Raw genomic sequence first — 21,708 nt, forward strand, 5'->3', positions numbered from 1 at the left:
TATTATGTCCGAATGCAATTTAGGCAATTTTCCATAAGCAACGGATTCCAACAAAAATTAGTTATATAATCACTAACGATAGGTTTTACAAAAGAGTTTTGAAATAGTCTTAGCGTATCTTTCGTTACATTTTAATTGCAATGCCTTTTAAAATTTTATATGTTTTTCGAAGTCTGTATTTGCGCATGGACACATTATGAACAATGTCGAAATTTTACTCTGAAAATGCTGTGTAATTATTTTATACCATTATTAACTTATTAAAGGCATTGATATATTCCGATTAGCAATTTCATCAAGAAGTTTTTGCAAAAATATCTCTATATATTACATACATTTTTATCGCAAATTTTAAAAGAGAAGTTCTACGATAAATGTGAATTAACTGTAAAGTTAATATCAACGCGCTTATCACTTTGCATTTTCATTGTCATTTATTCTACATCATTACTTTAGCGTTTCATATACGCAAAAATAACACAAAAAGCATATTGCAAAAGCTTCTTTCTTTTTATCTCCCTTTTTCGTGCAATTATTGTATACATTCCAAACTGTACAACTAGCTTTGATACGCGCAGACTAATATTTCAAACAATATATTGTAAAAACGATCGCTTAAGTACGAATGGTCTTGTAACTTCTCGGTAAGAGGAATAAATAGCTATAAGAGTTCGAGATAAAAATTATTTTAAAATTTATATTAAGCAAAGGAGACAAAGCATTGTTAATATGTACGGAACGATAGTCGGATCATATCGTGCTTAACACCTGTGCAAGTATTGCTTTTCACAAAAGCCTTTTTTGTGGTGTGTGACGTCGCAATTCCGGGACAGTTGCAACAATATAACGTTAATTACATCTTCCTTCTATATTATACACTTCTATATTATGCATTTCCTTCTATATTATATATAAAAAAAAATCTATTTCTTCAAAAAGATATGAGTTAATTAGTTAAACGATGAAACAGGAAAATAAAAAGAGATTTATAAAGCTTCATCGAATTATGCTTTTCTAATCTTCAATAAATTAAAGATTTGTTCAGTCACACAATTTTAAAATTTAAAAACAAATCTTAACTTTATGAGATTAGATATACAATTTAGGAGAGAAAATTATGTATGTCAACTGTCTTATTTGAATTTATTCTTCTTTTACGTTGTCAATTATACAAATTAAGCCATGTTATAACTTTTGTTTTTTTTTTGCTTTGACATCTTTGAATATTGATATCTTACCACTAATAAATAAAAGTACTCTGAAAAAAATTCTCATAAAACATCATAATATTTTTAAGAAATTTTTATATTTTAAATTTATAAAGGTTTTTGAAAAAATAGCTTAAACTTTTTCAGATTTTATAAGTTTTTTTCAGAAATTATAGAATGAAAGAATGTTTCAATTTGTAAAAAAAATTGAAAAAAAATTGAAAAAAAATTATGCAATTTGCAATATGCAGACTATATATTTTTTTATATCAATCGATTTATTTCATTATTTATGCATAAAGGTATTAAGGTACAATTGCAAAAAAATAAATAATTTAATAAATAAAGATATTTTTTAGTCCAATTAAATGTAAAATAGCAATTTTCAAATGATGCCACAGCAACATCTATCCATTTTTTATGGTTTTTCCTAAGGAAATTTTTCATTAATATCTCATAATTTACAAAATATCACAGTTTCAACCAATTTGACCGAAACCATGTTTTCCATATGATTAGTGCAAGATTTTTTTTCTAAAAAGTTATTAGTTGTACAGAAATTTCAAAAAATTCTGAAACAAATATAGAAATATTATGAAAAATTATATTTAAAAAATGTATGAAGAATTATTAGAAAAATTCTGAAATATTATATGAAAAATTTTAAGTAAAATTAAAAAAAATTATGAATTTTTAAAAAGTGGAGGAAGGTTTGATAAATGCTAATTGATGTTGATGTACCTGATCCCTAGAAAAAAAAGAATTAGAAAATTTTTACAAAAATTGGTGATTTCATTGGAAAAATTTCGTAGGCAGGATACTTATCTTTAAGTATTTTTTAGATCCATTGCTCCGCATACGAAAAGCACGTCCGTTCCGTACTGCAAAGCTAGAATATCTTACATAGAGAGTGAAAGTATTAGCTGGCGAATAAAATCGTCTTGCAGGACTAGCGCGCGCGTGTCGAATTGTTCCGAGGAACGTTGAAATTGTCAACCCTTTCGTTTCTCTTCAGCGTTTACATGTTAGGCTAGCTTAACTAACAACTAACTCCACTAATCGTCTACTTGTTATCGCGGACACTTTATCTAAAACGTTCGTTTGTCTCCTGTTTCAAGCAAATGCACGAACTGTACGAGTTCAAATCCGGTAAAAATATTTGCAAGAATGCCGAAGAATTCTAACACGATATACTCTTTTCACTGTGAGGTTGTTACATTACATAACGCCGTGCTGAAAGATAAGAAATAATGATCTTTTCGCGCTCAATCTATCAAGTGTATTATCAAGCATTGAATTAATTTAAAATAAATTGCGCGAATAACGCGATGACTGGTTATATATATATATAAAAAATATCTAAAAGCCAAAGAAACCTCTTCAAATGCGTTTTGAAGTAGCATTTTGAAGTCTTCTGAGATTTTGTTATCTTTCGGCGCGGTCAAGATCTAAATATTTTTCGTGTCTTCAAGTCTCCATCTCACATATTTAAAATAAAAATTCATGATGGTTTTTTCATATACGCGTTAGATCAGAAAATTATTCTAAATGATATCTCTAGCTCTTTATTCATTCCAAAGTTTGCCTAGAGATTATTAAGATATATTAATGCTCATGGTTTCATTGTCGCATAAAACACGTAATAAGAAGTCAATCCTTACTACAATGTTTAAATCGTAATTTGACATATCTCGGGTAAGATAAAAGAAAAAAAAAGTCAGTCAACGTCGATCACGAAGCGCGCGAGCGTCGTTAAAATCTCGATTGTTTAATAGATAGGAGACTTTGTCGAAAATGTTAATTTTCTTTATATAGTCTATATGTAATGTATCGTATAAATATCTCTTTTTCAGTTAACCTGTAGCGTTACTTAGAAAGCATCCGATCTTCAAAATCAAAGCCATAGAAAGAAAGGAAATTTTGATGAAAAGAAGATTGCTACCTATTTCTCAACAGAAAAATATCAGTCTCTTTGACAACAGAATAGAATACGCAATGAATCATAACACTATTGTTCTTTAAATGTAATGGCATTCGTTCATATTTCAATGAGATGCAGCATCGTTTCATTTCAGGCGTTCTTATTCTTGCATATGAAACATATTCTTTCATATGGAACATACGTATTCATTGTTGTCGTGCGTGAATTTATGTTATGCAATCTGATCAAGATATACGATTAAAAGTGTTTCAACTGTAAAACCAAAGTTCTAAGTGTCGCTGCGAAATATATCTCAGGATGTTCTTTTACGGACTATGAGTTTCATTGCACGTTTCACGCATTAATCTTAATGGCTTTGATAGCGCTACATTTATTAATAATTGGGTAAAAGGAGCATATCTAAGTAATCACAAGGTATATGATATATTATGATTACGAATTATTGAACATTGTATCAAATTTTATATTCACTTCTTGTGGTTGACAATAAACTGGTTTTATAAAAAAAGAAAAAAAGGAGAAAAGGTATCATCAAGATTGTACATTTAATGCGATGGCTAAAAAAAGGACTAATGATATCTGACTAATATAAATAACATATGTTGCTGTACAAAGAAGAGAGGTTTATACAGTAGTATATATTTAAACTTCATTTTGGATATCCCCAAGGGTCTTTCTTTTGATCCATTAAGACAAGAGAAGATTCACAGATCTTTTTAAACACCTCGCGTAACTTTCCCTTTGAAAATACCTATACAAAAACAATGATATATAAATATACACATTTCTATAAAATTTACTAATCTAAATATGTTACAATAGTTACTTTATTGTTTATACGTACTTTGTATAGCTGATATTGCTCGGAAGCAAGTACGTCAGCCAATTGAATGGAGCCGTCGTGCTCGTTCATTTCCGACATAACCGAATGTAGCAAAAGTGTGACTTTAGGAATACAAAGCTCACGCAGCTTTTTCAACTGGTGTTCCCTAAGTTCATCTTCGGGCGTGCACGACTCGTCGTTACTACTCTTCGAATCGACGAGCCAACCACCGTCAGGGAACAATAAAACATTAAATAATAATTGTTTCACAGCCTGAAACAAAAAGATACAAGCATTCATATATTCACATTCGATTGTGCTTATGTTAATATTTTGTGCGCAATCACATTTTTCGCGTACCTTCGTATGATGCTGCATAGTAGATTTCCATCTTTCGAGTTCTAAATTGTACTGCGTCTTTCTATGATCGTACGCAACCTTTTCAGTAAACGTAGCGTATGTGGGCAATTCTTCTGGTGGTGTGGGTTTACCGTGATGATAATGAGAGAACCATTCGCTAAAACCTTCTTGGGCGTCAAGATATGTTTTATAACAAAGGTATTCCCTTATTGCTGCAGCAGCTTTTTTCGACAAGTTATTAGTTATCGTAAGATTAAGCGTGCAATCTATAGTAGGATACTCGCTCATAACTGATTCAATTGAATCTGATGGAATCTATATACAACATACAAAAACAATTATTCAATTATACACTAATCAAAACAATTTATTACAGAATTAAACTGCGTTAACATTTATAATAAAATTCATATAATAATTATAATTATTTTTAATTTTTACCTTGTTAAATGCTTTTCGAGCCGCATCGATTTTTTCGTTAGTCAAAAAGTATCTAATGAGCGCGTTTGTTTGTCGTAAAGCTTCTTCTCTCTGACTTTGATAGAAAATCAACCAATCCAGACCATTAATCTTTTCCATGTCCGCTTCAGTGATAGTTCCCTTTAAGTCTGTTGGATCGGATTCTATGTCTTTCTTACGTATGTTTTCCACTACCAATTTTGTAATTGCTTCTACATTCAAGTTCGCGTCTTCCGCTGCACGCAAACATTTCTTGCGCTCTTCATGCTCTTTAACACTTTCTAAGTAAGAGGCATAATTGATTATTTGATCCTCTTGTGGTAATGTAGCTGTGTAGAACGCAATTAAAGTCGGATCACCCATTTCAATAAGAACGCGAACATACGCCAGCAAAACTTTGTCTTCTACTTTATCCTTTGTACTTTTCCCGATTTGTCTGAAGAATAATATTAGATGAGCCAAAAATCTAAGGAACTGCGAGTCACAGGTGCCGACGTCTATCATACTTTCAATCTCTTCCATTAACTTAGGTATTTGATCTAGTATTAGATATTTTTGAATTAAATGATCAGGTTTGTTAGATTGAGCACGTATTATTGGATTTTTCGACGCGTGCAGCTCTTTGAACGCGTCTTCCAACGAGATTTCATTTTTCCAATATTCTTCCGGCATAATTGTATAAATTTTTATCATCATTAATCTCAATGCTGATTCGACTTTGATATCTAGAAGACTCTTCACGTAAGCCCACAATGCATCTTGCCAAGAGGATGCTATTTGAAGTAATAGTTGGACATTGCCACAAAGACTTGCATATATGGCACGATAAAATATACCTGCAATAAAATTGTAAAATATGTATACATAGAAATATTTATAAAATTTCGGCATTTTAAAGTATTTAAAAATTATTCTAACAAAAGTACTCCAATAATTTACAATCTTTTTTCGGTAATATTAAATAAATAATTACCTATGCGTTTATCTTGCGATAATTCCCAAGCACATATTTTCCAAAGACTTCTATTAGGATTCCCTTCGATTGGTAATTTAGTGTCTGTCAATGGATTACTATAGTTTGGGTCATGATTAGGAATCCATCCTAATAAAGATGCGGCTCTCCAAGGTTGACCACAATGCATGGCTAATGCTTGTGCTTTCTGAAGACGTCCACAACGTACCTATAATACACATTGTTTTAAATATAATTACATTTTTTTCATTTTTTTAATTATTTTTATAACATTATATAAAAAGATTTGTTATTTAAATTATAATTATTATAAAAATATAATTATTTAACTCTCAGTACCCACAAAGAGTTAGCGTAATCTCTCCGATTTCCATAGTTCAGACGTTTTTCCCGATCCCTTTTCACTTATTGCAAAATATCTTTTGTGCTACGACATTCAAGACTTTCTAACTCAAAAATTCTTTTTTTCAGTCTTCAAACAATAGATTAAAAAAAAATTAGTAAAAATCGATGCACTACAATCTGAGATACAAGCAAAAGAAAACGCTGTTACGGGTTACCCGGATGTAGATAGATAAGGACTTTTTTGAGATGTGGGTACTGAGGGTTAATTATAATAATTAAACGCGTATAAGATCAATTGCTAAAAAAATAAGCAAAACAAAGATGTTAAAACTTGTTTAAAAATAATAATTTTAATAATTTTAATAAATCACAAATAATTTCAATTGAGACCAAGTATGTAGTCTCTATATATACCTCTATAAACATTCGTTTTTCAAGCCTGGCATCATCTTCTCTATCCAAATCATGTAATGGCCTACCCTCTCGTATCGGTGCATCAGGATCTAAAGACGATACCAGTGGTCTGGATGAGCTGAATGCAATTCCCAAATTTTGATTATGCAACTGATGAACTGTATTTTCCCAAGCTACTGTTTTATCGGTAAAGAGCTCTATGGACGGACATTTATCCGCTTGATCCAAAGCATTTTTTTCTAACCAATCAATAATCAATTGATATTCTCTGATATAACTCTCAGACTTATACAAATTTTCTATAACATCTTTCTCAGAGATATAATTATTGCTTGTTGGTCCATCATGTTCCATTTGTGTAGACAAGCCAGCGCTACTTATACGATTCTGATAGAGGCAATATATCAGTCTCCATGTGTTCCTTTCACTTTCCAAAGAAATTTCTTCTTCTGCTACTTCTGTATTCTCAACTTTTGATTGCATACCTGTTGGGACAGACAATAATGTTTTGCTTAAAATTTAATACATTGACATCTGCTATGAAATGATTAAATAAAAACAATGTAGAAAATAGATTACTGAGAGTCAAGCGCAGAATTCAGTATGCAATCAAATTAATAATAGTATCACAAACTTTATTGTGTTTCCTTTTTAACCCTCAACTAGAGGACTATGTTTGATTTGAGATTTTAGAGCATATGGGTGTTATCCCGATGTTTTCAATCGCGTATATCTTTACCTGTAATGCATAGAATTTGAACAAACTTTTTTTCAATCGGTATGTCAAAGGATCACAAAGAAGAATGAATAGGTGTGAAGCTTGAGAAATTAAAAATATTCGAAATATTTAGGGAAAAAAGAAAAGAAAATGTTTTAATATTTGCGCAAAATAAGTTTTTAAAAATTCATAGTTTCGAAAAACTGTTAGAGAAATTTTTCTAACGAGATTTCAAACTTAATCGAACATACTTTGAAAAAAATACCATTATTTCGATTATTTAAAAAAAAAACATTTTTTAATAACAAAATAATATAATGCTCGAATATATGCACAGCAAAAACAATATCTTTCGACAAACGACCAATAATCAAACCTTAATAGGAGTTATGTTCAAAAAATCATTTAATTAATATAAAATTTAATTTTAACAGTAAAAATTCATACATATGTTTTGACTCACAGAGCTTTCGGTTCGTTACATAAAAATTTCTCTAGTAACATATTTTTGTTATATTGAATTCAACAATCTAATAAATAAAAAACAACTGTGGAAAATTCTCATTTAACCCTCGGAACCAACTAGACTGATAGACTTAATAATGGGGATGAAATTTTTTTATATATATTGCCTTACTCTAATCTATTCCATCCTTACTTGTAGATAAATGCTTAGTGTTATTATACAATTAAGGTGTACCTAGTCTTGTCATAAATTATGTCAGTAGTTTAAACGAATAGATCAAAAAAACAACAGATAGACCCAAAATTATACATATATTTTGAAAGTAGAGGAAAAGACCAGAACCATCTATTTTTTTATTCAAAATGCCCATCTTTGTCTCATATATTTGCGTAAACTTCGGACTATTCATCGATCAATTTATGCACGATCTCCAGAAGAATCTTCTCAGCTGCTGACACAATGGAATGTTTGAGCCACTCCAAATTACGGTGAGGCTTCTTGCAAGTCATCTCTTCCAAAACGTTCCACATTTTATAATCTAGCGAATTAAAGTCCAGACAGCCAATCAGAAGCTTTGATGAAGCTTAGAACGTTGTTCTCCAGCCATGCTTGCGTCGTTTTCACCTTGTGTGCAAGGACTGAGTCTTGCTGGAAAGTTCAAAACTGACTATCGAACAAAGTGTGACTAAGAAAGAGGCTTAACAACAACTATCAAAGACCATATTTTGATCAAAACAAAGACAAGAATTTGGAATAAAAATTAGATGGTTTTGTAGCTTCTTTTCCTCTACTTTCAAAATATATGTATAATTTTGGATCTACCTTGTTGCTGTTTTTTTTTGTTCTCTATCAGTTTAAACTACTGAGAGAGAGACAGAATTTATGGCAAAACTAGGTATGTAACCCAGTACTTCAGCTGAGTTAAGGAGGGAATCTTATGTAACACATTAAAGTAATTCTTTGAGAATTTTTTTAAAAGAATCAAGAGAGACTTTTGAGACTTTTTAAAACTTGTGGTATATTTTGAAATATTTTTCTAGATATAAAAAATATTTTTTCATTGCAAAATAATATATACATCAAGAAGAATTAAAACATTCTCTTAGCCTCAGTGTTGGTCATTGTAATTGGCATACAGTATAATACCTGTTGTATTTATGAAGATGAGTCAAAACATTAGTAGTTAACTTCATTTGGTAAGTACATTCAAATTCTTGCAAATTATATCTTACTGTCTTATAAATATATGTATGTATCAACAACTGCAGAGGTTCATATAGGTATTTTGTATTTGATTTATTCTTAAAGTTATAAAGCTATTTTGATTTTAACACAGAACAAAGTTGTTTCTAGTATTTTCAATACCTCTCATTATGTCCAGCGTGTCGGTACAGTTCTGTATGAAATCCGCGATAGTATCAAAGATCTGCGCCTTCGAGAAGTGCGCTTGCACACTCTGCAGGAAGTCGTAATAGAGCTTGGATTTGGCCTCTCGCCACGGCTCATTTGCCTTCAGAATCGCCCCAGTCGCTGTACTGTCCTCCATCATCTCCTTAATGGTAATGTCATTCCTCTCCGAGCGCATCATTATATCACGGATTTCGTGAGGCGCGAGGGTTAACGAAGTATCAAGCTCCACATTGTAGAGCTTGGTTAGTCTGGTTCCCGAGGAATTCTTGTCGACCATCCCCGAGCTGTGCGTGTCACCGAGCATCTGTCTATTATCATCAGCATCCCTCCGCGACTGACTGGTTGCCTGTAATGATATCCTCTTCGGAGTGGTGCTCCGCTGGCCGCTTAACCTCAAAAATGTTCTCCGTTGACTGTTCTGTTGACTTAATAGACGAATCGATTGGTCAAGATTCTCCTTGACGTCACTTAACGAATCCATTTCCCATCTAACACGGTCTAGCAAGAAATCTCAATTTAGCGTTGAAAGTATCCAAAAGGTGAAAATGACACACTGTGCCACATGAAATCTTTAGATCAAACAAATACACCGGTTAACCGCCCAACCGGTATCAACAGTACAATGGCGCATGCAGTGTTGCCAACTCGAATTGTCGAAATCAAACTTGATGACTATTTCCTATTAAAAACCATTAAGGTACAATTTCATGGTGACGCTTGTTGCAGCGATGTAGAGTGCGTTCCGAATTTCGCATGAAGCGCGTAAACTGCACAGAAAATCGTTCCAAATTAGCTATTGCTCGCTTCGAAAGCGCTTCGAAAGTGCTACAAATTTCCTAGATTGTACTAACCGTATTAAATTCTTAGCACTCCTCTCAGTATATTGACTGCTTCTCTTTTGACTTGAGGCAGTTAATATATGTGATGCGTTTATGCAGTATATGCGCTTCATGTGTAATTTAGAACAAATATTCGTGGTACTGTGACTTTTAAATGGATCGGAAATCTTTCTAAGAACTCTTATAAAAAGAAAAACGAATAGCATATTATGGCGAAGAGGAAGTCAAAACAAATACTTTGAAGCCTTAAAAGTTGTTTACTTTATATTATAATCAGTTTATTTTATTTTAATTAATTTCGAATTTTTAAATTTAAAAGTCAATCTTTTTAAAGTTTAATGTTATGTTACGTTATTATATTAAATACTTTTAACTAACAATTAAAAATGTGTTATAAAATAATATAATATATTCGTATATTATTATATTATTGTATAGTATTGTAATATAATAATATAATTTGAAAAATATTTTTAATTCTTAATACAATATTTTTATAATTTGCAATTAATGATATTTGGATGATATTTCAACATAATAACAAAATTATGAAACTGTAGATTATTCTAAATTATATTTAAAAATAATACGATAAATTTGGAGACGACTACCTCATCATCATAAATTTTTATAAATAATAGTACCTATTTTTTAAATCTATGCTCTGATAAAAATGTATGGAAGCGTATTATATTAGGTGTAGTAAAAAGTCATCGCGTATTTTTTAGCTCAAAGTTGTATATACAATATCTTCGTCAATAATGAATGAAATTCAAATTTAAAAAAAGGATTTTAAAGCTTGAAATCTCTACTTTTAAAAGCTTATCACATTTTTTAAGTTTATATGAGTTTTTTTAAATATACGACTTTCGTTATAGATATTTTGCGTTGTTTCTGTGCTTCCTTATTATTTATGTTTTATATTCTTCATCCCTAAAAGTTAAAAAAAATACATTTATTTATTCTTTATCTTTGTAACTAATCAATGAATCGCAATCGCCCATTTTTAACATTACCAATGCAGTCCACAGTTTGCATAAGAAATCGTTTCGAATTTACAAGCACTTCATGAGTGTTATATGCGCATTAAAAAAACGAAACGATTTCGAAGCGTTGCGCATCAGTATTGCACCTCACATGCTTCATGCGTAAATCGGAACGCACTCATATTATGATTACAGTGAGGATGCGATTACATACAGCACGGTAGGTGGTACGCGGTACAGAAGCTAACTAGTAGACAGTACAAAGTTTTTACTGATATAGTACATTTAAAAAATAATAAATAATACTTAATAAATTATGTTTTTGTTAGGTGGCCAGGGCTAGGCACATTTCAAATACTTGTATTTGAAATACAAATTGTATTTTAATACAATTTCAATGTATCTTATATTTGAAATGTCAAAAAAGATCCTTTATAATAATCCTTGAAGCAACGCGATAGACTTACTGGCTGCATTCGGAAACGTTAGGATTATAGCAGAAATAAGACGTAACAAGATGTAATTGTCATGACGTAGAGCAAGGTCGGAATCAGATTATGCATTGAAGATTAAGATTAAAGATTAAAGATTGAAATTTTACCAGGACAAAGAAATTTTGGTTTCTTTTGTTCTGATTAGTCAAACATCAATCTTTCAATCTTTAATTTTATTCTTCAATGCGTAGTCTAATTCCAGCCTAAGGTCTGTTAAGCTTTGTCTATAATAGTCGCATAGATTGTGTCGCATGTCGTAAGTAGTAGCATCGCAAAAAAATTTGTCACATGTCGCAAGAGTGTCGCTATATAAGCATCTACAATAATTATTTGCACACAATTTGACAACAAATTCTAAACGTCAACTTGCTGTGCTGGGATTGGCTGAGTTCATGCGACACGCCTGTCGCAGTCGCAGAAAATTGAAGTTGGCTTAACTCCGTACGATAAGAGCTCTTGCGACTACAACAATCATGCGACTATATACGACACTTCTGCGACATTTCATACGACATGCGACACAGCTTGTGCAACTGTTGTAGACGAGGCTTTATACAATAAAGTCGCAATTTGTAAGCTGAAAGAAATTAATCAATTATAGTCGATTATTCTTGTTTCATATTCTACTGTGTTTGGTCAATTTCTTATGCTGAATTCACACTTGATCCGACATGCGTCGTACGTCAGGTCCATTGTGAATTCAGCATTACGGCTTACGAATTGCGACTCTATTGTTTAATAGGCCTAAGGGCTGCCGCACACAAAATTCCACAACAGTGACCGTAAGATGTGAACTTAAGCCGATGAGTCAATCAGGATATTGCTAGATCTATTGCTAATCTAACGAAAATGGAAATGACAGTAAATTTATACATAACCGCAATAAAGTGGATTTTAACCAGTTGAAACACGCATTATGGATAAATTTATTTCTATTTCCATTAGAGTAGCTGTAAAGCAGTATCCTGATTGGTATTAGCTTAAGTTCACATCTTAAGGTTACAGAAATTTTGTCTGCGACAGCTCTAAAGCTGGTCACACACACTTTCCGTAACAGTAATGGCTTCTGCACATTGGACGAAGAAACATGCATGCGCATTGGGTCCAACTAATCATGTTTAATTGCATGGCGAGCAGACCTAGCCGCTTTTTCGACTTGAACAGGCCCATTGACTTGTATCTCATCATGACTGCTTTTGGATTCCTATCTGGGTGCTCCCCGGATGTCACATCCTTGTTTATCAAACGTTAAACAAGGATGACATGACATCTGAGAGCATCCGGGTGATGTTCCTAAACGCAGTTCATAATGTAAGAATATCAGATGTTCCGTTGCGCATAATGGCGATAGCAATATTGGAAACAACTAATCAAATTTTTGTCTAAATTGACTTTCTTGCATATAATAGCGCTGGCATATTAGAATAGCCAATCAAAATTTTGCCCAAATTTACGCTGCTACTGCGCAACTGGAACGAAATATCTAGTATTCTTACATCATGTATTGGCTTCTGCACACTCGACGCGGAAAAGCTTCCCGCGGCAAAATGTGATGCGGTAGCCAATAAGCTTACAGCTTCTAAAATTTGTGGAGACACATTCACACTTGAACGGCTGTCGAATGAAGTTATTGCGAATCGACTGTCGGTATCAGAATGGAAGATGGTCAACTTTTATCTTTTCTTGCAACAACGACTGGATGGAATATAACTTCCATTTTACGGATGCAGCTATATAAAATAACTTATCATAGAACGTTTTCTTAAAAATAATCTCATTCTTATAATTCGCATCTAAATTAATAATAAATACTCAATGTTTCAATATCCATTGTTCTGACTTACGACACAATTGTAGACTGGCAAGTCGTACTTATACCCGACATACAATATGCGATAAACGACTAATGACTCCGAGATGTGACATATTGTAGAACTTATGCCTTATTACAATAGAATCATAAGTCGTAAGCCGTAAGAAATTGGCCAATCACAGTTAAGTGTGAGAAGAATAATCGACTATGATTGGTTAATTTCTTATGGCTTATCGCTTATGTCTCTATTATAGAACAGGCCTAAAGCTCATGGTACATACAAAAATGTAAGGCCATAAAACATAATCAGTAAGCGAATTGCATGGAAATGATTATGAAACCGTAAGGTCAGTAGCAAATCTAATCTTATGGTCTACAATAGGCAATAGCAGTAGTGGATTAAGAATTAGGTGTAGAAATCGACTAATGGTAATTAATCCTTCTCACATTCGACTATAATTTGTTGATTTTTACGCCTACTCCTTAATCTATTACTGCTACTGCCCATTGTAGACGACGCATTTCCTTTCTGCTTACGTGTTACGACCTTACGTTTTTGTATTTGCCATAGGCTCTAGCGCTGCCACACAAAATTCCGCAACAATGACCATAAGACGTAAACTTAAACGATGAGTCAATCAGGATATTGTGTGTTTTAGGTCTACGTAATCGAACAGAAATGAAAATAACAATAAACTTATCTATAACTTCGCAATAAGGTGAATTTCAACTGATTAAAATTCACCTTATGGATAAGTTTACTGCTATTTTTATTTCCGTTAGAGTTTGTTAGAAAATTTTGAAATATTTTGTGTTTTGTATTTAAAAAAGTATTTTGTATTTGAAATACAAATTTTAAAAGTATTTTGTATTTTGTATTTCAAATAGTTTGATGATGTATTTTGTCCAGCCTTGGGTGCGGCCCCAAACTGCACATGACAGTATGCTAATATTCTATTTCTATACTGAAGGTACTGTGATTTTACCGAAGAAACTAGAAACGTTAATGTGACGTCTCATTAAAATATCATTCTTTGTACATTGTCAAGACGTATTAAATATAATAACTAAACAACTTCAATTTTGATACTAAATGTATCGTTATTACATCAAACATACCCAAAATGTCTCTAAAACATTCTTGCATTATCTCTCATGTATAATATATTTGTAATATATTTTCAGAATAAACAATGTTGAATGCAGAACCAACCTGCATCAGATAATCTAATCTTTATTCTGTTACTTACAACAACTCTCCTGTTGGATCGAAATCTGTGCTGAAACTCGAAATTCTTACTTTCGCGTAATACTATTTCTAAAAAAATCATCGCATTATTTAGGCCGACATAAAAGTATTGACACAGAGAATGCTATTATAAAATAAAAGTATTTTCAAAGATTTAATTCTCCGAAAATACTATTTCATAATAGTAATCACGTACCAATATTTTCGTTCGGCATTGTATACACAAGCATGTGCGCGAGGCTGTGTATATGTACATGTGTGCATGCATACATGACAAATAGAGACATGATTATTATGATACACGCGGATATAGGTACGTACTGGAGACGTATTGAAGCATACTCATACATCTCAGTATAACTACGGTATATCACTAGGAGCTCCCTGCGAAAGTTTACAGAATGAAAAACCGCGGACGTAATAGATTCTGAAGAAATACTCTGTACATTACAAACGCGTCTCGAATATCTTGACATTGTATTCAACATACGTTTGCGATATTGTTCTAACGTTGTTAGAACGTAGATGGCTGTCTGGGGCGTATGTACCGGAGTTAACTTATAGATTTTACCTTTATTGCGATAACATCGCTAATCGCGAATCTGCAATAGAGTTCTAAGCATTAAACCATAAGAAATGGACGAATCATAGTCGATTATTCTCCTCAAATTCGACTGTAATTGATCAATTTCTTATGACTTAAGGCTTAAAATACCTATTGTAGATCCGGGATAATGAAGATGTTAAAACATTAGAAATTATAAAAATAGAAAAAGTACGGAGGAAATATGCAACTTACAATACTAAACTGTTTAATAAAACTTATTTGCAGTAATAATTTATTGTATTTTGCAACTATTATGTGTTTTGTTTTACCTCATTGCAAATCAATTTATAATTTATTTAATTATACCCTAATAGCACACTTATTACTCAAGGGATGTTCTGGCGTGGGAACGTTCTTAGGACATAGGGATATCCTTTGAATGATCTTTGGAACGTTTCTTGAGGATTTATCTATTAGGGAATTTAATAATTTTTTTATTTTTAATCTAAAATTGATTTTATGTTGATTCTTGAATAACTTAGACTGAAACACTATTCAATGTAATATATGTTTTATCTAATATATAATTCTTATTATTTGAGGAAAGGTTACAAAGAATAGAGAAAGCTTTAAAGAAAATTTTATGCTGAAACGAAACGTGTATTTACTTTCTTATCAATACAGTTTTGTTACTGACACATGTGCAAGATAATATTTTAATGTTAACTAAAGTATAATAAACGATAGATGATATTAAAATCTCTTTAATAATTCCAATTAGATTTTCTTGCGGAATTTAATTTTAATCGCTCAATGCATCTGATCGCGACCAACATCGTCTATACATTTCATGAAATTCTTTGCCTTTTGGCAACCCTCTCCATCTGAAATAATTTCAATATTTTATTTTATTTTCAGTTGAGAGAAAAAATATTTGTGGAAATTGCCATGAGATTACAATATTGATTGTAATCTCATTCCGATATTCATTGACTGCGTTCAACAGAACCAATTATATTAAAGAATCATTAAACGCTAATTGATTAATTTTCTCTGCTGAATGCAGCCACTGCCAGTGATGAAAATCTATAGCGCACGTAAAGCGTACTATAAATTTTCAGTACTGGCAGAATATCGGAGCACAGTCAATTCTTTAACGGATAAAAATTGATCTTGCCTCTTATTAAATTTATGTCATACTTACCAACGTCTTTACATTTGTTATATATCTCATCAATTTTTTCTTGTGGTTCATGTTTTGACATATTAGCGCGTAATTTGTCCCAATCAATTTTTCCATCCTCTTTCAACTAAAATATAGGGATAGAAATTAATTTCTCATTAATTTATTTTCTTAATGTACATTATATACAGGGTGTCCTGAAATTTAAGGGTAATATATTGTGGTGACAATTATCGCCACGATTATACATAAGGCAAAGATGCGTTGTATTTCAAAAAAAGGTACGCATACCGTTTACGCACGCGGACAATATTGCCTGTACACACAGCAGTTCGACGAAACAATAGAGGGATTTAAATATCTCTGTTGTTTCTTTTGATAGGGCAGGTAAATTCCTTCTTCGTGCCGAGAATGACGATAAAATGCACACACAGAAATAACTAAATAAAATAATAACTAGTAATTATTAATTATTATCTTCCACAGGTTAAACGGATTATTTTTTAAAATATAAACATGAGGATAAAAGGAGAACGACCTGCGGAAATAATATTGTGATACGAAAGAAGATTTCGAAAAGGTTGACGAAACATGCAAGCGTGAAAAACGAGATTTGACTGTGACAATCCGAAGAGACATCATATACATCGAAGAATTCATGTACAGAGCAAGAGAAATTAAAACGGACCTTGAATATATCTATGAGTCTGTGGATTATACATATTACCGCTACGGATACGAAATCCTTTGCCTAAAATCCTCGAACTCATTACACACACGACGGATCCTAAAATATTATTACAACGTGAAGCTTTGTGAAAAACTAAGTAATAAAGGTGTACACTATTTTTTCCTGTAAAATAAGTTTTTATAGTATAAATGTTTAAAGTTTGACTAATTATAAGTGTTAATTAAAAAGTTATCTATCCGTGTGATAGTGTGCATGCAGAGGCGATGTTTTATTTACTATTTAATACCACTACACATGTCATATGGATAAATGACTTTTTAACTTAACTCTTATGATTATAAATCAAACTTTATACTTAAAAAACTATTTTACGGAAAAAAGCCTTACACTTTTACTATTTAATTTTTCCTTTTACGCTGTAATAATATCACCCGCGAATTTTGGGACATCCTGTATATGTAAAATGTAATAGGAGCTTACTTACAATTCCGGATTTTTTATATATACAAGAAATGTAACAAGCTAATATTTCGTCATTTTCATCTGGTTTCTCTTTCTTTTGATATACGGCTGAAATTTAAATTATTATTAATTATTTATTTGATAAGTTTTTTAATCATGCATAATTTATTCTTCACTTACCCAGATCAACACCAGATTCAGCGATACAATCTTTTTCAATCTGTTCCCATTTTGCGCGTTCTTCCTCTGTAACGCCAAAGCCCTACAATCAAATAAGGATATTTGAATATTATAAAATTATTATTCACATGTTAATGTTGTATTAAATAATTAACGCATTTTTTAATGTGCCTATTTGATATTTCCAACGATTATAAAATATTTTCATAATACATCCTGTGGAAGTTAAATATTGGGAGTGTGCATCAATATTAAAGAATTTTTTTGATAAAAATACAATTTTATTGTGAAAAAATGGTTACAAATTGATTATTCAAAATAGTCTATCGCTAGCCTACTACTTTTTCCCATCTTTCTGATAATAAGTGGATTCCACGTCGAAAGAACGACACATCTTTTGAGGCTATCCATGAATCGACCCATTTTTTGATATCTTTATAAAAATGGAAGCGCTGTTCAAACAGGTCATGAGTCATCGATCGAAATAAATGATAATCGGAAAGAGCAATATCTGGAGAATATGGCGGTATGATAGGACATTCCAGTTAAGCGCTTCTAACGTTTCCTTGATCGGTTTCGCAACATGTGGCCGAGCGTTGTCATTTTGGAAAATCACTTTGTCGTGTCTTTTCACATAATATGGCTGTTTTTGCTTCAATGCTTGGCTCAATTGCATCAATTGTTGGAAGCGTTCCCCAGTGATGGTTTCGTTGGGTTGAAGCAGCTCATAATACACTACACCCAGCTGATCTCGCCAAATACAGAGCATGAGTTTGGCGCTATGAATATTCGGCTTTGCTGTTCGATGTTGATGATTCGCCTGGTCTGCACCATGATTTTTTGCGCTTCGGATTATTAGCGTATTTTTCATCACCCGTCACGATACAATACAAAAAACTTTTTCTTCTGTGTCTTTGAAGCAACAATTCACAGGTCATTTTGCGCCTTTCGACATCCCTCGGCTTCAACTCGTCCGGCACTCAATTTTCTTTTGAATCATTCCAATGATTTTCAAACGTATGGAAATCGTTGATTGATCAACATTTAATGATTCTGCAAGTTTTTCTTGCGTTTGACTCGGGTCTTGATCGAGTAAAGCTTCCACTTCCTCATCTTCAAACTTTTTCGGCTGGCTTGGATGTTCCTTGTCTTCCGTGTCAAAATCATCTTTTTTATAGCGTCGAATTCAGTACTCGTATGTTGAAATCGATGGAGTATAATCATCATAAGCTTCCAACAGCATTCGTTGACTTCCAGCAGCACTTTTCTTCAAATGGAAGCAAAAAAGCAAAGCTTCTCGCAAATTGCATTTTATTGGTACAAAATTCGACATATTCAATGTTCAAAAAAACAATATTTACACTTCGGCAAAATGACATATACTGAAAACTAAAGCCACATGATGGTGCTTTGAACATAAAGGTAGCAACAATATGGTCCGATGCGATAATAGTTATCTATCTCTTGAAAATCCTTTAAAATTAATGCACACTTCTAATAAATATATTTAGAGAAAGAAATAATACGCAATCTAAAATTATAGAAAAAAATTAGAGAGCTTTGCCAAATAGAGTTTCAAGAACGTATGTGAATATTAGTAAGTTCGATATAATTAAATAATGAAAATTAATTATATTAAAAATAAGTTGCAGAATATTTTGTTTAGAGAGAAATAGATTAAATAGATTATTAGCGGAGACACATATAATAATGAAATAATCTTACCAAGACGGCGACGAAAGAAACGACGAGCAAGATAACAATTGTTTTCATTTCGATTTTTCGTTTCAACACGAATATGAATCCATGTGATCACAGAGTTACTGACTAATCGCGAGATAGTGTCCTAAGTTTTTATAGTTTATGACATAATGACTCTCCTTGATTTCTTCTCTAGCATCATGTGTGGGGGAGTACCCAAATTATATTTGTTATTCTTTCGAGGTAGCAACATAGATCATCGCAATAATAGCATGTATGCATGTTTTGAGTCATGAAATTCTGATATTATAATGAATATAACAGACAATGAATATTAATAGCAGGATAATTTTTTAAATATATAACCTTTGTTATCTGTACAGGGTGCTTGATAAGTAATAAAACTCTCGCATAAGTAGAACGGACTAAATTGAAACGAAAAGTCCTCTACCATTTTACAATTTTCGCAATAATTAACAAGATATCAATTACTCAAATCACCAAATATTGATTTTTAATCATTTTTTTCTCAAGTACTATTAACTTTACAGAAAAACAGTGAGAGACAAAAATTGTTTATTTTCTCCTTATAGAAGAAAATCTCTAAGAATTTTTTCAAAATTTTTTACGTACTTTTTAGTACTGTATTTTTTTATTGGTAACTATTTTTATCAACGATAATGACGTCACCATTTACTTTGGTAATAAAATTATGTTATCGCATAACAATACAGGTTTATAAATCTCACTTTTAATGTGAGTTAAAGTGATGAGTTAAATGATTAAGACTCATTGTCAGTAGACCACACACTCTCGAACTTGTGCAGTTTTTAAGTAAAAATTCAATCGAATTTCACTTGATATTGTAGTATGAAAAGAAACATGCATTCAATTGAGTTATGACGTCACAAATGAAAATTATATAAATTTTTGTGTAAACAAAAAGTAACTAATACCTATTCCAAATTTTATTTGCAACACATATGAAAGAATAAACTTTTAAACGATGCACCACAGAATAACGATCGCTGATGGTTTATAGTTACGCAACGAATGACGTATACACAACGATAACCACTAACAATAACAAAGAATAGAATACAAAATTTGACATTCATCGAAAAAGTGCGAGATGAGATTATATTAATTTAATACTTGAGCATCATTAATTCTATTTTTAGCTTAACATAATGGTGTCATTAAAAGCTATGTTCCTAACTGTACATGTTTGATTAAAACATAAAATAAAAATACGCGAGTTTTCTCTTTTTTTTCTTAGAGGTCATTAAGTAGAACTATTTCCTGTTAAAAATTCTTTTTGTATAATAAATATAAATTCTCTGTTTGTATTGTAATTATTCTTGAAATAAATACTTTATCTAAAGATGGGTATCTTCCGGACGCGTATACAATTTGATTTTTTGGAATTATTGTGGTTACGTCTATTATATAAAGTTTTTTTTATTCTGGGAGTTGATTATCTCACACTACATGCATACGTACACACACATTGCACACTCATTATTATCATCAATATATAGCTAATTTTATGCAATGTCCTTCATTGTAATAAAGTATAGGTGTTCTTCTTCTATCATAAAAATAGTTGCGATATTTTACTATGCAATTTAGTTTACGTAAACATTTCATCGTAACGCATAATCATCGTGATTCAAATGAAGATGTAGATGTGCAAGGACAGATTGCAGTTTTCAAGACTGATTATCGTGAACTTTGATAATTGCTAATGCTAGGAATTTGACACTTATATAAGAATATTTTAATTAGTTGTATGTAACAGCTAATATTATCTAGAAATATTGGTCAAAATATCAGTTATAAAAAATCAACATTAGCTAAAGCAGAGAATTAACAATTTATTGTCAAATACATTTTGAAACTAATAAAAAAACAAAGCAAAGAAATAAAACAACAAATAGTTTTTGCTTTGTGCATGAACGTGGAGGGGATTCGCAAAATGACTTAGGCGCGTTCATAGCGGTCAGTTTACGAAATTAAACTGAAATAGCGAAAATACTCGCAATTTTTTAATAACTTAGGAAAATAAACAATTAAAAAGGAAAGCAAAATTATATTGTTATGTAGTAAATTGCAAAAATAATTCTATTAACAATTCACAATAGGAACACCAGGTGACGACGTCGGGGATTTTGATGCACTTTTTACTGGCTGCTTTTGAACGAAAAAAAAGTGTCCAGATGTTTCAGCCATTGGCCCATAGTTTCAAAGAAATCGATTTTTTAAATAATTATTAGTAATAATTTGAAAAATGTACTGTATAAATAAAAATCAGTATCTTTATAAACTTCTAATTTAATGTTATTAGTTTTAATTACTTTTTGATTGTAATGAAATTTCATGAAATTATATATAATAGTATTATAGATAATAATTAAACATTTATTTATGGAATATTTATTATTA

At 31.5% G+C, this 21,708-nt stretch overlaps 2 protein-coding genes across 2 annotated transcripts; both read right to left on the reverse strand.

Moving 5' to 3' along the window:
- Window positions 1-1,870: 1,870 nt before the first annotated feature.
- LOC108747597 (nuclear pore complex protein Nup107-like) lies at window positions 1,871-9,711 on the reverse strand. The gene is made up of 7 exons (XM_018485166.1): window positions 9,074-9,711; window positions 6,525-7,009; window positions 5,766-5,973; window positions 4,775-5,628; window positions 4,334-4,648; window positions 3,995-4,246; window positions 1,871-3,901 (listed from the first exon to the last, which is right to left on the reverse strand). The coding sequence occupies exons 1-7, from the start codon at window positions 9,597-9,599 to the stop codon at window positions 3,800-3,802; spliced, it is 2,742 nt and encodes a 913-aa protein (XP_018340668.1). The 5' UTR covers window positions 9,600-9,711; the 3' UTR covers window positions 1,871-3,799.
- Window positions 9,712-15,695: 5,984 nt separating this feature from the next.
- On the reverse strand, window positions 15,696-19,376 carry LOC108747659. Its single transcript, XM_018485263.1, has 5 exons — window positions 19,288-19,376; window positions 17,563-17,644; window positions 17,405-17,490; window positions 16,251-16,356; window positions 15,696-15,930 (listed from the first exon to the last, which is right to left on the reverse strand). The coding sequence occupies exons 1-5, from the start codon at window positions 19,333-19,335 to the stop codon at window positions 15,857-15,859; spliced, it is 396 nt and encodes a 131-aa protein (XP_018340765.1). The 5' UTR covers window positions 19,336-19,376; the 3' UTR covers window positions 15,696-15,856.
- Between the last annotated feature and the right edge of the window lie 2,332 nt (window positions 19,377-21,708).

Source organism: Trachymyrmex septentrionalis, unplaced genomic scaffold, assembly GCF_001594115.1.
Source record: "Trachymyrmex septentrionalis isolate Tsep2-gDNA-1 unplaced genomic scaffold, Tsep1.0 scaffold108, whole genome shotgun sequence".
NCBI classification, from domain to species: domain Eukaryota; kingdom Metazoa; phylum Arthropoda; class Insecta; order Hymenoptera; family Formicidae; genus Trachymyrmex; species Trachymyrmex septentrionalis.